Source organism: Anser cygnoides, chromosome 1, assembly GCF_040182565.1.
Source record: "Anser cygnoides isolate HZ-2024a breed goose chromosome 1, Taihu_goose_T2T_genome, whole genome shotgun sequence".
Taxonomy (NCBI): domain Eukaryota; kingdom Metazoa; phylum Chordata; class Aves; order Anseriformes; family Anatidae; genus Anser; species Anser cygnoides.
Genome location: NC_089873.1, coordinates 144806605 through 144826154, shown reverse-complemented (window position 1 = coordinate 144826154; position 19550 = coordinate 144806605). Strand labels below are relative to the sequence as shown.

Below are 19550 nucleotides of genomic sequence, written 5' to 3'. Positions count from 1 at the left end.
TGCAGTACAAAACTGCCCACTTTTCCCTGAGACTGCACAAGAACTCACATATTATAGTAATATGCCTTCCAGAAATCTTTCAGTTTTGACAGGATAACCCATTTCAGGTAGGAACTAGGAAAATTTTTCAATTTAAAAAAATACTCTGTCTTTATACACATGAAGCATCACATAAAAGAGCATAACAAATCATATTTTCAAATACTCCCAAACCTCAGAAATACAACCACAGATCTCTAAGATAAGAAGGTATGGTAGCACTACTTTGGGTATCATTCATATCACATCATCTCTAATAATCTTAACAGCTCTATTCAGAGCTGACTATTAGGCTGCAAAAAGTTCTATGCAGGAAAAGCAGGCACATCTCATGCCCTCTGACCCAAACCCTGTGCCTGACACCAAGAATTTTTTTTAAATGCATTTGTAGTTAGACTGGAAGAAGAATCAGTATGGAAGCTTCTGCTCTGGACTGTAGTGGGGATGAGAGAGAAGGGAAAAAGATTTAGCTGCAGGTCAGGTATCTCTGGAGAAGTCCCTGGAACAGGGACTTCAGATTACTGAGCATTGGGAAGTCATCAAACCAGACATGAAGATGGTATTTTAGAAATTAATGTGATCTCTTTAAAATGTTCAGGTTAAATTACAGAAGCAGTGGTCATTAAAAAGAAAAACACACCAACAACACCCTAACTAAAAAACCTTTACACAGGAGATGAAGTCAAATAAGATTAGAAAATAATATTATAAAACATTTTGGCATGGAAGTCAAAATCTAAATATAATTTCCTGCACATTTCTGGCAATTAAAAGTGAACTGGAATCTGTTATGAAATAAAATTTTGGTCTTAAGTATTACAAAAAATTAATGCAAGTGTTTAACGTCTGTAGAGAGATGAAGTCAACAAACTAAAAGAACCACTCACTTGTGCAGTAAAGTACATGGATGAGTTTTGCAAAATCAGGAATCGCATGTAATGCCCAATAATTTATCTGACAAATCTTCACTCCCCACAGGCTAAAGAAAACGTCTGAAGACACACTTGCTTTTTCAAAGCTGGCAGGTGAAGATTTTACTAATCACTTCAGGATTCAATAGTCCAACTCATGAATGTACACATCTGTGTGTCTTGTAAACTCAGCTAGTACACAATCAAAATAGCTGATTTTACAAGATTGGCTATGTGCTAAAATGCTTCCATTTCTAATAGAGGTATCAAATTTTAGATCTGTGTAAGGATTAAGTCTTCTAAAATACAAAACAATATTCTTATTTTACCCTATATAAAAATTTTGGGAAGAAATTAGCAAATGGAACCCTAGAAAATGAGGGCTTTTTGGTCCTTTTTTTTCTTAAATGGGAATTTAGCATTGTAGCATTTTGGTTAAAATATGCTGCAGAGCTCGTATCATTTTGCCTTTTTCTTCATTTTTTTTTTCACTTCAGCATATACTTAAAAAAAAAAGTTAAAATGCTCTATTGCATATATTATCCACAATCTGATATTTCTAAAAAAGTAAAGCAGCAGTTACATAAAATTACTATTTTGCTTCACAGACTGGTATGAAGAGACCATTTTGTCTTGCTTTGCGCATTACTAAAATATGACGTTTTCTCCAAAAAACTCTTAAGTTAAATGATGATCAAGTATACAAGCAAATATTTGTGAAGCTGTTTCATGCAGTAAACGATGTATATCAGAAGAAAAATAAATTGTCCTTTCCTGACAGCTAAACTTTATTCAAACAGGCAGAATGAAGGCAACAATGGAATATAAAGTGAATATCCTTTATGAAAGTTTGTTTAATATTCAAGTCATATCAACATGTATATTGGCTGTTATAATACACGTGAATACATATGGTTTCTATTTTCACTAGGTGGGTAACGTTATTTCCTAGCATTAACTACATGAACAATGCTGTGACCATTTATGTCACTAGAAATTAATAAAAGTGAAGTTCCACATGAGTCTGTGTAGTAATTAACAGCATACAATTTTAAGCTAAATATTATGTTTATCCGATTTATGAGACTTAACATAGCAATTTTAAGGACATCCTCAAATGGGATTGATTACTTACACTACACTGTATTAACATACAACCTTTCTTTTTTCCTAGCCAAATTAATTAGCTTTGAGACTTAAAAATATGTTTTCTTAAATACACATTAGCCTAATAAGAGGTTAAAACAACATCGGGAATTTCATGCAGATTTAGTCTTTCATTTGGCTGACTGAAAAAAATGTTAAGTCTCCTTTAATGGATTCAGGCTTACAGAACTCTATTTAATGAAGATATTTAGAAACATTCTAAGAATGCTCAAGTACTTAAATATCCTATACTAATGAAATTTGTGTTTGTCAAAGTGGTTTTGTTTGAAGGTGGTTGCCACTGTTAGAAACAAGATGCACACTATTCTCTTTGAGATTTCCAAGGCAATCTTGCATACTCTTTCTAACTGCTTGGAAGAGCTAAAAATAAACTTGTGCTCCTTGTAAAATTTGTAATTTCTTCATTATGATGGAATGCAACAAAACATCTTGCCCTTGGGTTGCTCCGTTTCAGCCAAAACAAATGCAAATGGCTTGTCAGATGACAGCTGTTTGATAAGGCTCCTCTACAAGACCTGCATGCTTTACTTTTTTCCGTGAAACTTGGGATGAAAGGCAGAAGGCAGGAAGAGAATTAATGTAGCATACAGTCTAAAGGCAATGCTACAACCGTGATTAAGTAGAAAAGTTAAAAGGCACAGATTTTCCACAGCCTCGCTGCGTGCAACCCATCCGTGTAACAAGTTGACAGGCCTAGCGCGTCAGCTCCATCATCCTCTCCGACAGCTAAAACGCAGCATTGCATCCCTTTTCAGAGAAAATTTGCGTCTGCACCATGAAGCGTTGTACATTATTTCTTAGCACTGCAGGGGGCTCAAGTCCATATGGAACCTTCACAAATATTACCACAGATCAAACCAGCGGCGTTTCGAGGCAGATTTGACATACCTATTTAAATGAACAGCAGGGGTCCTCGGGCTGCCTCAGGCTGTGCAGGAGAAAACCTCTGTGGAAAGCCTATGCTGCAGCTCCATTACTCAGCAAAGATACACTCTACATTTATCATTCATTTCATTTCTGCCAGGGCAAGAAGCTCATTTGCCCAAGGTCAACAACAAAAAAAAAGGGGGGGGGGCTGTTTTTTATTCTCCCAAAGAAATAAATGTACCTGACAAGTGGGGATTTTGTCCTTTGGGTACACAATACACAAATAAATACCAGATAATTCTAATAAAAACACTGCACTCCGTAAAACCGTGCACTGACTTTGGTAACAAAATTTATTTTTTTGAGAACAGACTAATCACAGAAATAACTTTTTAAGACTACCTAATGAGGAAACAAAATCTGAAATGACTGTCCAGTTAAATATTTCTGCATAAAGCATTAATGTTTTCATCTTCTATAAGTACACATAAGAAACATGCATAAATTCTTCTAAGGATGTAGATAATGCTTGCGCTATTGATGGTCACAGATATGGAGCATCTATTCATAATCCACGTGAAGACTCAGAAGCTGTATCTGATAGAACATAATGAGACCCTACCATAAAGGTAAACAGATGCAGATCTTTTACTCCTGGAACCATGCTAATCAGAAAAAGCCTTAAGTTTGCATGAATGAAACAGTCTTAGAAAAATCAATTAAGCAGTTTAAATGCAAATTTTCTTCATACTAAATGTCAGCACAAATAACATTTCCTATAGCTTTGCCCTTCAAGGGAAAAAAAAAAAACTATCTTTTTATTCTACAGCGATTTTTCCTAGGACTAGCTGTTTCTGTTGTTTACACATTCTCCACAACTAACTTTATGCTACTAAGTGGGTACAGCCTACAAGAAAGCAGTCAGACTATTCAGATGCAGATCATAGTCAAAACTGTAAAATAAACCAAAAAAAATAAGCAGGAACTACTATGTACTCTGTTCTCTTAAACTTCACATAAAAACACCTCCAGTAATAGATATTGTGACAAAAATTAACATTTCTTTCATGTTCAGTGGTGATATGACCTACCGTGAAAACACTGAGTAAAGTCAGGAGCTCCTGATACACATCCCTAGAATAACGTGTACTTGACTGGGAACTAACATTATTTACTGCAGGTACCATACTTACATGCATTAATGAATAGTATGATTGCTTGCCGGTATAAAAGAGGAAGTGAAATGGTCGGCCATCTTCTCCCCACTGGATTTCTAATGAAAAGAAAGATTAGACAAGAAAGCAATATACACTCACTAAAAAAAAAATCTTTGTATTTAATTGCCGTTACAAACCTCTTTCATAATACTGATTACCTTTTAAAATATCAGAGAACAATGACATTTCATGGGTATTCAACCTGTCTGGAAATCTAATGATTTAGACTACCTTGTTATAAACAAACAAACAAACACAATTCTCTAGCTGCAATTATAAGCAAATATTTAATACTTCTAAATATCTTTTAACATGAGGGAATCCCTCATGCACGTCTTAAATGAGCTTTCAAAGACTGTTTAGTTGGTATTACAGATGCAAATATCCATTTTAGAATAGAAAGAAGTACAAATTAAGGGACAATTGAAATCTACATAATGATGGCGAAAGGCTAAACATTAACTGCTCTGGAAAACAGTGCTTTAAACTCATAACAAATTACTTACTAGTATAACACATCTAAAACAAATTTAGTATTCATACAATTGTCTTCTGCAGGTAACTGCAAATATTCAGAACTTGGGAGATTTTAGGACTTGTTCATGTTGATGCCTGTGGGATATTTAAACACAAGACCTATGCTATGCTTTACATAATTAGTACAGCAACAAAACAGTCTTTGTTTAATTCATCGCATCCAGATTATTCATCAAAAAAAGAAAGCTATTTATGGAGATGAATTTCGACAAGAAAAAATTGTGTATCAAATATAAGTGTCTTAACATGACACCCATCTCTTCCAAACACAGAAAACTAACAAAAATAAACACTGAGAGCTTTTAAAAAAAATTGAACTGTAAAGAAACTGCCAGCCATTTTATCCAGTAAGTTCAGTTGAAGCAATCTATAAACTACAGACAAAGATAAGACTCCAAGAACCTGTCTGATAAGCATGCTGGTGTATTGCATTGAAACATTAACACAGAATACAGCAGAAGTGGAATGAAAAGATGTAAAACTTAAAAAAAAAAAAACAGAAAGAACACTGGGGGCATTTAACTGGATATAGTACTGGGGGAACGTATGAATTTCCCTTTATGTGGCTGTGAAAGTATGTTTAGTTGAAATTACTATTCAGGAAACATTCTAAAGTATAAATGTATGGTTTTGTACTTCCAAATTCTTAAAGATGTAATGCACAGACAGTCAAGAAAAGCTGCCTTAAAAAAATAACAACAGATATTTATTGAAAACTGTTAATTTTAGAAATATACATTTACACTAATCCTAGTTCTCAGGACAGAGCTAGAATCTCAAAGAACTCTTTGGTCCTGAAAACATAAAGAGTAGTAGCTTAGATCTGCCATAAACAGCCCTTAGATTTTAGAATTGTATAATTACGTTTAACTGTCTTACCCTTTGCATTCTACTTTCTATTTCATGATACTGTGAAGTTAGAAATTAAATCATGATACCATTTAATAGCTAACATTCCAAAATTTTTAGCAATGCGGAGATCTTTCTAAAAGATGCACAAAATCTAAAAAGCATCAAGAACCTATTGATTCCAGGAACAGTAAAAGGAAAGAAGGAAGAAGGAAAATGATAGCATTACACTGATCATCAGAAGTTTCTAAATGGGACTCAACAGTTCAGTGAATAAAGAATTTCACATCCATGCTAATAGTTCATACTAAGTGACAGCCAAAAAATGAATAAACAACTTTGTAAAATTCTTTGTAAAATTTAATTTGGTGATTTCGATCAGGTTCTCATTAAACAACATATTGGCGTGTCACTGACAACTGAGGTGCCTCAGGAAGCAAGGCCAAACACTGTATGGACCAAGTGCAGATTTAAGACTTCCAGGTCAAAAGTGAGACGTGATGGGGAAGAGTTTCCATTCACATCACCCCCTATTCTCTCAACTGGGGATTTCAAGGCTGTAATTTCTCAGCTTTTAGAGCACCGACGGTACCAGGAAAACTTTTGGTTTAAAATAGCATTAATGAATATTTTATGGATATGATAGACAGCACTGACAAAAAAGCTACTGAATTCGACAAAAGGTTTTCCAGTGACTTCAACAGATTTTGCACGTCATTCTACCTGCTGTTTATTTTTAAACAATGAAAAACATTCATCTATAGTCAGCTCACAACATGCCTCAAAGGGCTACTGGTGTTCCAGAATCCAGCAGTGGTTTTTTTTACCCTAAAAGCTAGAATACTAGATCAGGCTTTGTACTGCTCAAGTCTTATCAATTCCCTCCCCCACATTGTTCCTAATAAAAATAAATCTGTGAAAATAAGGCATTCTACATATATACATTTTTTTAATACTTAGAAAAAGAATTTGAAAAAGATCTATGAACACTTACTCCTCTGTTCTGGAAAAATTTCTGTGGGATGCTGCAAATAAATAAACAAATATCATCAAAAGGAAAAAGTTACTTGAAACATCGTGTTATGGTTATTCAAAAATGCAACAAGAAATCCTACCTTCATCATGGGCCTGGCTCGTTTGTCGAATAAGCCCGAAGGAAAGAGATAGGCAATAGCTCTCTGAAAACAGAGATCACATATGTAATTTTTCCATAAAAGAAGCATCAAAACATTGCTTAGGTACTTTCTCATAGAGAAAATTGAACAATTTTTGCACATGCATAAGCAAATCAGTTAACGACTGCCACATATCTGCTGTGTGGAAAAGAAAAGCAGACAGTTTCCTCAGGAATCCTCGGGTGGAGTAAAATCTCATTATGAAGGTTGCAATCTACTATATCAGAATGAGTGAACATTCCTCTGTAAAGTTTATTTTTTTTTACAGTACGCATTTAAAATGACTCATCAGAACTACTCAAGTGCAAAGACCACCTTTTTAACAAGTAAATGCAACATTCATTTTTCCTTAAAACTTCAAATGCTGCAACTTCTATGAGAAATTACATTTTATTTATCTTTCTGAAAATATCAGAGATTGTTAATAGTGCCTACTGACAAACTGAGCAAAGGAATTTTATTTATTCAAACACAAAACAACTGGACACAAAGTTTTGCAAATTTGGAACCTCAGTTTCTATAGATTTAGGTTCCCAAAGTCTAAAAGCAATGTTTGTTGAGGCAGTAGAAGATACTTTACATAGCCTAAATAAGCATTTCATCGAACACTGCATTTGGAAACAACTGGGAATCACTGCAATCTTTGCTGAAGTTGAACTAATAGCGCAGCAAAGCAAGACTCCTAAATGCCATTTTTCTTTTTTAAAACATTAATTCTCTCACTTTCTCGATACCTAAGGGTTTGCTAAAACAATTTAGAAACAAGTATGACGTTACACACTCATGATTTACCACTGTTCGTATGGAGTACAGTGTACCAGATGCATCACTTGCTTTTACTTAACCAATATTCTGCTTTTCCTGTGATATATAAAGTTTGTATTATTTGCCTCCAACAAATAAAGTAGGAATGACAAAATTCAAAGTAATTCTGGCAAAATGCAAGGCAAAGCAGCTTACAAGGTTAAACCCAATGGCATGTCATACCATTCAACACCATTTTACTGTCCCTTTTCAGTGCAACTGAAACATAAATGTGTATCTTTACTTTATTCACTGAATGGTTGGGGTTGGCAGAGACTTCTGGAGGCAACCTGCTCCAACACCAGCTCAAGCAGGGCCATCCAGAGCAGGCTGCCCAGGACCATCTCCAGGCGGCTTTTGAACATCTCCAAGGAGGGAATACTTACTATAAAACATTACTAACATAAGAGAGCTCTTCATTTCTATTTGTTTTCAAAAACGAAACAGACAAAGAGAGCCACCAAAACCCCCCGATGCAGGACTCTGGCATGTGTGGCCAACTTCAGACAGTGGGCAGTGGAACTTGAGATAGAAATCATTTGCTTGTACAATAACATGGACTAACTGAATAAAACCCTCTGGCTGTCGTCTCGCTTATATTTCCACTAGACAGTAAGGAAAAGTAGAATCACAATAAAATCACAATTAAAAATCTGCTCTTAAGAAGAATGCCTCTTTGTTAGTTAGGCAACCTTAGGGCTATCATTTGCTGATCGTTTTTTCCATGGACACGGAGTGGTTTGTCAGTGCTTCAACAGATTTATATGTATTTATATGCATGGAGTGTAAAAGGACCTAACCTATTACTTTCATTAATCCCCTACTGGTATTCTGAACAGAAATTTTGAGAATTCTGAAGCAAACAAAAGGCTTAACTTGATTTTATGAAATGGTAATTTTGTTTCTCTTAGTGACTACTGTATTCCCATTTGTTAGTCAATGGGCATTTTATGCATACACACAGTAGGTGAACACCTATTTATGAACAAATGGGGATTAATTATGATGACAACAGAGAAATCCACTGTGAGCCAAATGATGTTAAACAAACACATTATATAATATATTAAAAGAATTTATTACAGGATATTGAGACTGACTGTGGGTGTACTTAAGAGGTAGACGTTATACAAGCATCTCCAGAATCTCAATCAAAACAGCTACTGTAACTATGACACCTTAATAAATGCCAAATTTACAATCTACCATTTATAACGAAGAGTGTCTGTCATCTGAGATGTACTACATCTTGAAAGTTTATTTTACGTTGCTTGAGTGTATATTCATGTCTTTCATGCTAAATCATAAACAAACCCTGCATTAAGAAATCTTAACATCTACTTTCAGCTCTCCACATGTCAACTAGCCAAAAAATAATTGTTCTATTTTGTAAGTTTCTTTTTTATGTTGTTGTTTTTGTTTGTTTTTCCCAAAATGAAAAGAAGTAGACTTCCTGCCCTCTCCTTTCTTATGGAAAGTATTTGGAGTATTTCAATCTAGGAGCATTTGCCTTTACAACCTGTTCAGAACTATCCTGGGATGCAACAGACTACAGGTGAAGCCTTGTTCTCCTTTATTCAGAAGACTTTCTTCATGTTAAATAGCTGTACCCTCAGTTTTTACTGAATTTGACCAAGAGCTGCTTTCCTTAGGCTATCACTTCAGATAGGCAAGATTCATTCATCTTACTCCAACCTCCACAGATTCAGGGCTACTACTTCACAGTTCTATCTGTTAAACCACACTATTACCATTGTTTTCTGATAAAAAAACCACAACTTTCTAAGAAAGAAACAGCATAATTATTTTCAGCAGAAATGCTTAAAAATCCTGTACGTAGTTAACAGAATGGTGTTTCCAAAAATTACTATGTAAACTGCTGGTTTAACTCAGGCACCGCTACACTGCTAAAGGACCACACGGTATTTCACTTCCAGTTAGAAAGTCTGAATTCAAGCCAGTAGGCATAATGAGAACAAGCTTCCATCCCTATCAAAAGTCGTATCTGGCAGTCCTTCAACCAAATTACATGCAAAACAATTCATTAAATAAGCTGCCCAGCACTGCATGGAGCATGTTGTGCAAATCCAACATACCTGCCACACCCTCGGCTTCCCTCCTCATCGTGGATGCTGCACATGCTTACTCCTTGTCCTTGCTCCACTTCCTACCTACAAGCCAAAAAGCTTTTCTCAAAGTTTAGAGACTTTCGTTCTGAGTGAGACGGCTTCAGCTGGGTCAGTAAGGGTTGCTTTTCTTTTTTTTAGAAATGCCTTGAGAAATTAAGGCTTGGATACTTTAATTCAAACAGAGCTGACCGAGTTATACTGGGGTAGGGGAGGGACACTGAGGCACTTCAATCCTTAGATTACTCTCCACAAATAGGGGAGATTTGACAGGGCAAATTCATCTTGCCCAAGTGCCTTCCTGAGCTTTTCTCAAATACAAAACATTCTAATTTTCATTGCTCAAATCACGTGTAAATAAGCTAAGAAGCATCCAGTGAAAAAATATGTTTTGTAGAAGATAAAGAAAAATTTCAAAAAAAACTCCACCCCAGGTGGGCTGCCTTGCAGCAGCATCTTCCTTGGCATACAGGGCTCAAGAATCCAGTTCGTTCTTCTTTAAATATAAATTCTGACGTGGATAGAAAAGCAGAAAGATATAAATTTTAACCCCATCACTTGAGAAAAAAAATATAGCCATTAAATAATAAAAAACAGCTTTTTTTAACATTACATTATTTATGTTAATTAAACATTTTCAAAGCTAAAAAAAGGCAATATCTTGTCCAGAGATCAGACAGCAAAAAGCTTTTGAAAGAAACAGTTGTTCCTTTATTTTCACTGTAACTTTTTAAAAGACTGAACAGTATTCAGAAGAAGAAAAAAAAAAAGCAGTCATCAGTTCAAAAAGACCGATGTGGAGTTTGTCTCCACTAAAATAGTTGGAAAAAAGTATTCTAGATTCAACTAACTATTTAAATAAACAATACAAAATCCAGTGTTTCTGGTAAGGACAGTGATGGACATCGTGTTCTTACAGACAACAGAAAGTTCAGAAATGTATTTTGTTCTGAGTAACGTTCCTGACATTTCACATATGTTAATATTCACTCACTTCTAACAGGCTGGGTTGCTAAAACTGGAACGTTACTTCGAAATCAGATGCTCTGAGCCATTTTTAAAAGCAACCAAATATCACTCATTTTTCATTAGAGAAGTCTTAATTCATTGAAAGAAACCACACCCTCTAAGGAACAAAGCTTCTCACGTTTATAACATTTCCATACTGAAAATGCTGCCTTACTGGTACTTTTGCAACAATATATAAGTGAAGATATTTATTTCTAAATGTATATTTTAGATTTTTTTTCCATCTGCTTGACAACAATCTATTAGGTCATACAGCAGGCAGCAAAAGAAAATTAACACATTTCCAGCTTTCAAGTTTTGCTAACTTATGGGGAGGAGTACGGCTTCATGATGAACTCGTATCTTAGAGAGCATTTAGCGACTGCATAAAAATGAATAATAAAAATACTGGCACATAAATAGGGCACGGAGATTAAGATGCTTTTCCTATATTAATCTTACTTAGATTTCTGGTCTTTAAAGTAGAATATCACAGGACTGACAGAGGAAAAATGAAGGTGGGCTGTTTACTACAACCATAAGTTAAAGTTAAATCAAAAAATAAAAGGATTACGGACTCGACTGGGAAAAAGCACTGGGTCAGGACTGCAATCTCTATTAATTAGGTATCCCAGCTGGGCAGTGGGTATGCAGCTGTTAACTTGATCAATGACTTACCTAAATGTCATCTCTACTGATTCGCTTATAAATTACCAGCAAGTGAGACTAATGTACAGGTGCTAATTTATTTAAACTGTTCTCTGCAGTTCTACATAGCTTTATAAACTGCATCTGGCACCTAATGTTAGCTGTCAGTTGTACTTAGACATGCCTGTCCTAACGACTCTGTTCATTAGAAATGAGCGCAAATTATGAAATATTGTGAAAAATGATACATCAAATGGAATGGGCAAAGCAAATCAATTAGAGAAACTTCATACCACATATTCACACATAGGAGAATAAAACATCTCAGCTTCAGAGCAAGGTCTGTAATACCAATTAAAAAGCAATTGGTAGACTTCTGCAGAGTTATATATCAATTCGCTGGATTTTTTTTTTCTCCTTCAGAAATATAGTTGTAATGCACAGCTTAACTTTTCATTCCCAAATAAAAGCATCAATAAGAGGCAATTCTGCTTCCACAACATCCAGGAGAAGGATTAACAAGTCAACTTATTTTCCAGTTTAGAACTTTACAAGGTTTAGCTTTTATTAAACTATACCTAAAACTCTAGTGAAGGACGGAATCCTGTGATGTCTACTTCAGAAATACACTGCGCTACTGATTAACGGTAGAAGACATGGAGCACTCACGTGCTCGATATAAGCACTCATCAGAAGGAATTACTACTGTTTGAAATGTAAAGCTTGATAATTCTCCTGCCAGTGCTTAAGCAGCTTTCATATTTTTATAACGGAAATTTAATTATGCATAGCAGACACTATTATAGATTCTGAGTATTTTCCAACACCTGATGGAATATGAAGAAATTAAACACGTACCACAGATACTTGGTATCACTAAACAAAACATTACACTTTTAGCTCCACTTCTCCAGCTTTTAAGAAATGGAGTCAGCAAAGAGGTCACATACTTGTCACCGGCACTGCATGTGTTAAAGCTAATTTTCAGAATGAATCTTTTACTAATTATGGAGCTCAGTTAATTTTGTGCAAATTATCATAGGGCTGTGGATTCATAAAGAAAAAACGACCACCTCTACACGGTCACCTTCCACTTGCAGTCTTCCTGTCTGTAAGCCTTCCATGTAGGCTCTATCAAGAGAAGGAATCCAGACTGCAGGCGAATGCACTGTTCTACCTTTAACCTTTCAGGCAAGCTATCTAAACCATCAGGAGCAGCATCATGCTGTAGCAAAATGAGAGGTGTTTTTTTTGTTGACAGATCTGTGCATGCATGCCTTTTTGAGTTACTTTCTTGTAACGTAAGTGTCACTAAATGTAGGGGAAAAAAACAATGTCTGAAAAATGCAGGGAAAAGAAATTCTATAGTCTGTTAAAAACTGCAGAAAAGAAAGCCAGAGTAAAGCAGGCTTATTGCTGACCCAGATGGTTCAATGAATACTTTCACTGGTGACTGGAAGGGTCTGCAATGCCACTTGTCTGTAGAAGACCAAAGTGATATGTGTCATTCTGAAAGAAAGCAGCCACAGTATCAGTGCATGGCTTTGTACTCATGAAGTTTGATTTCCTATGGACTTCTGACTCAAAGTCAACTTTCCCTCATGGATTTCGTGATGCCTGTCGAGACCCAAGTCTCATTTCGGCCCTTTTCTCTGCAGGCCATTAACTGTGTCTCTTCTCTACTTTGCCATCTATTTTCAGAGAAATTTAAAAAATTCATTTTGAAGCCTCTCTGTCAAATGTGGTTGAAATCATCCTGCATCACCACCTACAGGTGTAGTTCTTCTTTGGCATAAGCATGCTGTCACAACCTCCCATGTGGACACAGCTATGCTGACACAAGTTTGCCACAGAGAGGTGACAAAACTATGCTATCAAAACAACCCCCTGAAAAAACTAAACCACGTACACCTCTTTTGGCACATACAACATCAACCCTAGGGGACCCGCTGCTATGCTGTGCTGCCATGGCTAGAGTAATAGTGTCACTGCTGCGCAGAAAAAGCTCCGGCTATGAGACTTCATGCAGCTTCACCTAAGACTGAATGTCACCAAATGACATTTCTCCTCACTACCTCTCATGTGTGATAAAAGAAATGACAGAAGTGAAGCACAAGTTGGACGTTAAAAAAACAAATTTTTTTTTAAAGTGAAAGACAGCACATCTATACGTGAGCCTAAGTGACACACAGAAAGAGGAGGCCACCCACCTGTCAGTTGTCAGAGGGAATGGCAATAAAATAATATGTTTTGAGGTACTGATATGAGCTTAAATGCAGGTCTACATTAAAATCCCTAAGCTAAGTCACAGTGTTAGTTGTAAAACATCCTATAAAATTTAATTTGCATTACCAGCAACCACAGTATCACACAAGAAAACCCAACCTAAATATACACAGCAGGTCAAATTGTGGGTAAACGTTTCAAAGTGCTACATAAACCTTCACAGTGCCTCTTATAACCTCAGATCAAGGGGATTATCCATTAGTACTTTTAAAAAGAACCTACTGTGCTTTAGCAAGATATGGTATATAGCTCTATACTGTGATGTCTGACCTCACTTGGTAGCAGGAGTAGAATCTCTATTCACACTCACAGTTGCAGTGTTTGCAATGTATAGTAGTAGTCTTTCTTATTCTGACAGTTTGATTAAAATTCACAGAGAGCTGAGGGGCTCATGCTGAAGTAAAGTGCTTTCAATATCTGAAACTCTACAGTAAATTACTTCTCCAACAGAGCAACTGTACTTACATCAATATCCTCTTGGGTAAAAGTTTCGGGATCTTCTCCCATCATGTTGGCTAAATGTCTCTTTCCTAGGTTGAACTCTTCAATCTGTTTTTTAATAAATGCCTCTGTGTACTTTTCAGGTCCTGAGGCTGCTACATTTTTCTTCCACGCCGCTGTAGTGGTATAGATTAGCCTCAATGTCTAACAAAAACAAACAAAACAACAAAAATGTGAGATTTATTTTGTATTTTTGGTACAGTGAGCCCTAAATAAAATGAATAGTAAAACAAGCCATGCATACCTATAACAGGCTTCAACATATTACTGTAGTAAGTTAGAAAACGCAGTTATACTCACAAAACCACTTTCTTCCAATTGTTTAATGCCCGTAAACAGATAAACACATTCTAGAAGGTGAACATTTCTGCACATTACGATTAATCTTGGCAATTGCTTTTCTTCTTATTGAACATATTTGCAATGCACCTGCCTTTTAATTTTTTTTTTTATTATTTAGCAAGATTTTTCTGATAATACATATATATATGTAGTAACATGTTAGGAACATCCAGCAAAAGCAAAACGCAGAACTAATCAACAGATGCAGTCTTAGAAAAAACAACAGCAAAAAAAAAAAAACAGCACATAAGGAGGTTTTGCATTCACCTAAAGGCACCCTGTAGTGAAGTACGAAAAGGATCTGCAGGGCAGCTCTCTTGTGGCTTTCGGAAGCATGTGGGTGCCCGACATCCCACGGCACAGTGGACAACCACCGCTGAAGGCTCTGGAAACGCTATGAAGCCCCCCTTCCTTCTCAGTGCCAGAACATTTCTTCAGCTATTTCACTGTCTCAGGTAGAATGATTAGGAAAGGAAGCAGAGTAATCCTCATCAGCATCTACTGCTGAGCAGGGTTCCAGCTCAGAAGTCATAACTCAGGGGACACTTACCTTTTGCTGTTTGTGGGAGGCAAGTTTTTTTTCTTTACCAAGACAATCAGTAACTGGGATGACTGATTTCAATCAAGACCTCTAACAGGGGAACAGGAACTTCACTATCAGGGCTGCAATGTCCCAATTTCAGCTTAGTGCCAACAGTATGCACTATTTTGTCTCTCCAACAGTAGAGTTAACAAAGTTCTCCGCAGTTTAATTATTCCACAAACTGAACAGAGAACTGATTATCTGCATGGCCTTCTGGGGTGAGAGGGTGGTAAGTAATCACCAGGAAAAAGGATATGGGGTAGAGAAAAGCAAAAGACAGAAGAAGAATCCCTTCTGAATCAGAAAAATCCCAACTTTTGTTCACCGCAGAGTACCCTACAACATTTATCTTGAACCTCTTCAGCGTGCCACTGTTCAGAAGCACAGTTTCAGATGGCAGAGCATCTCACAGTTCGCCAGACCTTGCATTCTCTCCCCGACTCCCATTACCTACTTACGGCTAGCTCTGGCCCTCAGACTCTTCCTCAAGCCAGCTCAGCTGCCTGGCCTTGGCAGAACACTAATTTCTGTGTCCTCCCCAAGAACAGGGAGCTCTCTGCTGAGCCAGCAAAAGCGATTCAGAGAAGGCGCTGAGAAGTGCCAAAGCTGACAGGAGAACGCAGCTGAAAGAGGGACAAGGAAGAAGAGAAGTCCCCTCTTCATTTCTTCCAGTGAATTATTATATTACCTCTGCTTCTCCTGGAGCTGTAGCTTCAGTCTATCTTTGGCCAAATATTAAAATCCACACAGTTACAGTAATTAGAAATAGCTAGTAGCCTTATTATGAGGGACAGAATAAACCCTAGCATTTGAGACAACTAAACACCCTGCGAGTCACAGAAATAGTCCGCAGATCACACTCAGCATTTTGACTTGACCTCTCTTAGTTAAGCTAATATGAATAGCTTAAAATACTTACGGTCTTCATATAACTAATATAAATACAGCAGCAATCTTCAGGCCTGGTTACAACCACAAAGACACGAACATACAGATGTGCATTTGCCACAAAAGGTTTAAAAACAGCCCCCAGAAAGAACTCGGTGCAGAAGATCCTGCTGTTGCTTTATGTTCTCCATGGCTTATAAGCATCACATGCAATGCTAGTCCTGGTTTGCTCCTTTTTTATTTTTAATTCATGTTTTCTGTAAGATTATATTTATGCATAAAAAATTAAAACAAAAACAAACAAAAAACACCAAAATTTTAAATTTACACCATTTCTATTTACAATGCTCTTACGACTTCCTTAGAAAGCAGAAAGGTATCTGCATATTCCCTATTCTTCTCCCAGTCACTCCTCAGGAAAGAATTCAATTCATCTTCTGTCTTGCTTGTCTTAATAGTAACTAATTATATGTAATTCTTGTCAATGAACATATGATTCCTTATTACTTGGCCCAAAATTGCTTTCTGTCTGCTATGCTTTAAACAGGATACTTTAAAAAGATTGCTTTCATCTTATTCCTGTCAATTTCTATTGTAATTTTCTCATTTTTGTCCTTCTTCCCTCAAGCTATTCATATTCTTCCCTGGTTTCAATTCGTCACTAATCAAAAGTCCCTGGACACACAAACTGTTCATAATTAGAAAACAGCCTCTTATGCAAATTAATATCTATTGTATTGGGTACCTCTTCTGGGATAAGAGTCCTATTTCATGGGTGGTAGAGGCGAGAACTGCAAAGCACAGCCAAATGCTTCTGGCATTTCAGTCAAACAAGAAAGCCCGCTCCTCGACTTTCTAGAGGAAACCACGCAGGTCTGCATTTACTTATCACACATTTCATGAAGCGTTACTGAAGACAACAGCCTCACCATTTTAGAAGTGATGATGGCCATTAACAGCACCCCTGAAGTAACAGGTTGTTCCACCAGGAGAGGGAGAAGGTAAAGCCGCCTCTTCTGGACCCAGCTCCTGAGTGTTAACCCCTCCCAATCAATCCCTCCCCAAACAACCTAGCATTAAAACAGTCTGGCAAATCCTTGTTTTCCAGGGAGGCAGTCAATTTATATAAGATCAGTTTCTGTAAAAGTTGCCTCAGAAAAAAACAACTGTTTTCAGAGAATTTCAAGTTCACTGGCCTACTTATTACAAGACGAGAAGGAACAAGGGGACCTGTTTGCTTACTGTTGTCCCATGAATTTTGCTTCGCTGGTGTACAAGCAGAAAACCAATGCGTATCACTAACAGAAGAATCAATCTTCCTATGCTTTTGCAAGGGAAGGAAAGGGGAAGCAGAGACAAAAGGCTCAAATTCAAGAGAAGTCTGTCTGTTTTACAACGTGGCATAGCTACAGAGGTGAAAGGAGATACCCCGTTTATGTGGCATGCTTGCAGCTACACCATTTTCAAGCTGCTTCCATGCTCTAAGCCAGCAGATTTCAACCATCTCCTTTTCCAAAACCACACAGTGCATGGAGGTCACTTGTTTTGGTTTTGTGTTCTCTGGCAGCAGAGAAAAGTGGTATCATCTTCCTGACATTGATACATATACAGTGGTTCACATACAGTACTGGTCCCAATCAAATGCAAATAGCATATAAGGTACCCCAAACATTTTTGCTGAGAAGAGAGCTATACAATCACAACAGAAGCAAAAGACAATAACAAAGCCAGATCACTTTTTCTTTATAAATTGTACTAAGTATCCATGTTTTGCTTATTAGAAGGATAGACTAAACCTATTGTTCAGTAAAAGCTAAGGGAAATGGAATTACAGTGCCCTTGTCATTTCCACTCTTAACATGACAAGCTTGAAAATTAAAAAAAAAAAAAAACAGAACCACAAATACTTTTGTCTATCATAGTTGGGGAAACAGTTTAATGAATACATTACAGCAAGGAATTTTTAAGAGAGACACCATAAAGCAGTTCCCTAATGGAAAAGACAGTCAAGCGTTTAACATAAGAAATGGCTCTAGCAGGTCAGAAGAAGGGTGTATCAGTTTTCCATTCCCAACAGCAGCCAGTAGCTGAGCCACAAGGGTAAGACAGAAAAGAGTAATACTTTTTCCAGGACACTTCTAACAACCAGCAGTTCACAGACGTGTTGATATCTTGGTTTTGACAGTCCTCAGTGGAACTTTCTTCTGAGTTTTGTAAGCTGCTTTTTGTACTCGCACAAATGTTCAGCGCTCATAACACCCTCATCAGACTGTTCTGTGGGTTAGCGACACTGGATGAGAAGAAGAGCCTCTCAAGTTTCCTGGGCCATGCCTCCCCTTAGTTCCTTTCACACCCTTTAGTTCAGACATTTATGGATGGGATGGTTTGTTTACAGCTCCGGGCTCCGGTACTGATCCCATCTTTGGGCCAGAAAGCAGACCGGCGATCTCTGGAGGCCCCAAGCAGCCCTACCCTATAAGTTGCCTCTCTTTTGAGGTCATTTTCTCATTTATGATACAGAGTTTTTGGTTCAAACTCAAGCAGGTGCCTGCTCAGGAAAGCTATGTCCCTGTCAATTATACCTTTGACGTAGGCTAACCAAAGCCACCCAAACTCTTCCAACAGAGAACTACGATCAAGTGCTTGAACATTTCCAGCTTTTTCCTCCTTCCTCGGGCAACTTCACTTCGTGCATTTCTGACTGCTCTCCATCCGTAATACACAAAGCCTATCTACAAACAGACAACACAAACGCTCAAACTGCCCCCCCCAGCACTACCTTCCCTTTACTTCTGTCTGTTCAGCCACCGGGCAGACCCCCAGCCCTCCCCACGCCGCGCTGTGCCGTGACCTGACCGCTACCAGCCCGCCCCTTGCGCCCTCTGCTTAATGACGCGCGTGCCCAGCGCCCCTGCACGCACAGCAGCCGAGCTTTTTAATTACGCGGCAACCTACTGAACACCAGCACCTCTCAAATCACGCGGGCAATCCCCGCACACCCCCGGGAAGGGCCCGGCCCGGCTCTCACCTGCGAGCGCGCCCCGCCCGCCGCCACCACCAGCGCGGCGCCCCGCCGGCCGCCCGCCCGCAGCAGGCGCCTCATGGCCGCCGCCATCACCGCGGCTCCCGGCTCGGCACCGCACGGCCCGAGGAAGGCCCGGCGCCCCCGATTGGCGGGCAGGGCCGGAGCCGCGCCTGCGCGGTGCGTCGCGATGAGGGCGGGCAGTGATGGCGCTGCCCTACGCTGGGCAAGGGCAGAGCGGGAGGGACGTGGAGGTGTCAGGGGGGCGGCTGAGGGCCTTTGGTGTGCGCAGCCCCGAGCAGAGCAGGCCGAGGGGGGCCTCATGGCGGCCTGCAGCTCCCTCACGAGGGGAGCGGAGGGGCAGGCGCTGAGCTCTGCTCTCTGGGGACAGCGACAGGACCCGAGGGAACGGCACGGAGCTGGGACAGGGGAGGGTCAGGCTGGGGGTTAGGGAAAGGTTCTGCACCCAGAGGGTGGTCGGGCACTGGGACAGGCTCCCCAGGGCAGGGGTCACAGCACCAAGCCTGGTGGAGTTCCAGAAGCATTTGGACACCGCTCTCAGACATATGGTCTGGTTTTT

General features: G+C 38.5%; 1 protein-coding gene across 1 annotated transcript in view; it reads right to left on the bottom strand.

Moving 5' to 3' along the window:
• The window catches only part of MRPS9 (mitochondrial ribosomal protein S9), a 30640-nt gene extending 11331 nt beyond the window's left edge, over window positions 1-19309 (bottom strand). Inside the window, exons 1-5 of the mRNA XM_066984684.1 lie at window positions 18977-19309; window positions 14100-14279; window positions 6703-6765; window positions 6582-6612; window positions 4178-4257 (exon numbers count right to left, since the gene is read on the bottom strand). Coding sequence (XP_066840785.1) covers window positions 4178-4257; window positions 6582-6612; window positions 6703-6765; window positions 14100-14279; window positions 18977-19294 — 672 coding nt within the window. The 5' untranslated portion in view covers window positions 19295-19309. The remainder of the gene's footprint in view (window positions 1-4177; window positions 4258-6581; window positions 6613-6702; window positions 6766-14099; window positions 14280-18976) is intronic.
• Between the last annotated feature and the right edge of the window lie 241 nt (window positions 19310-19550).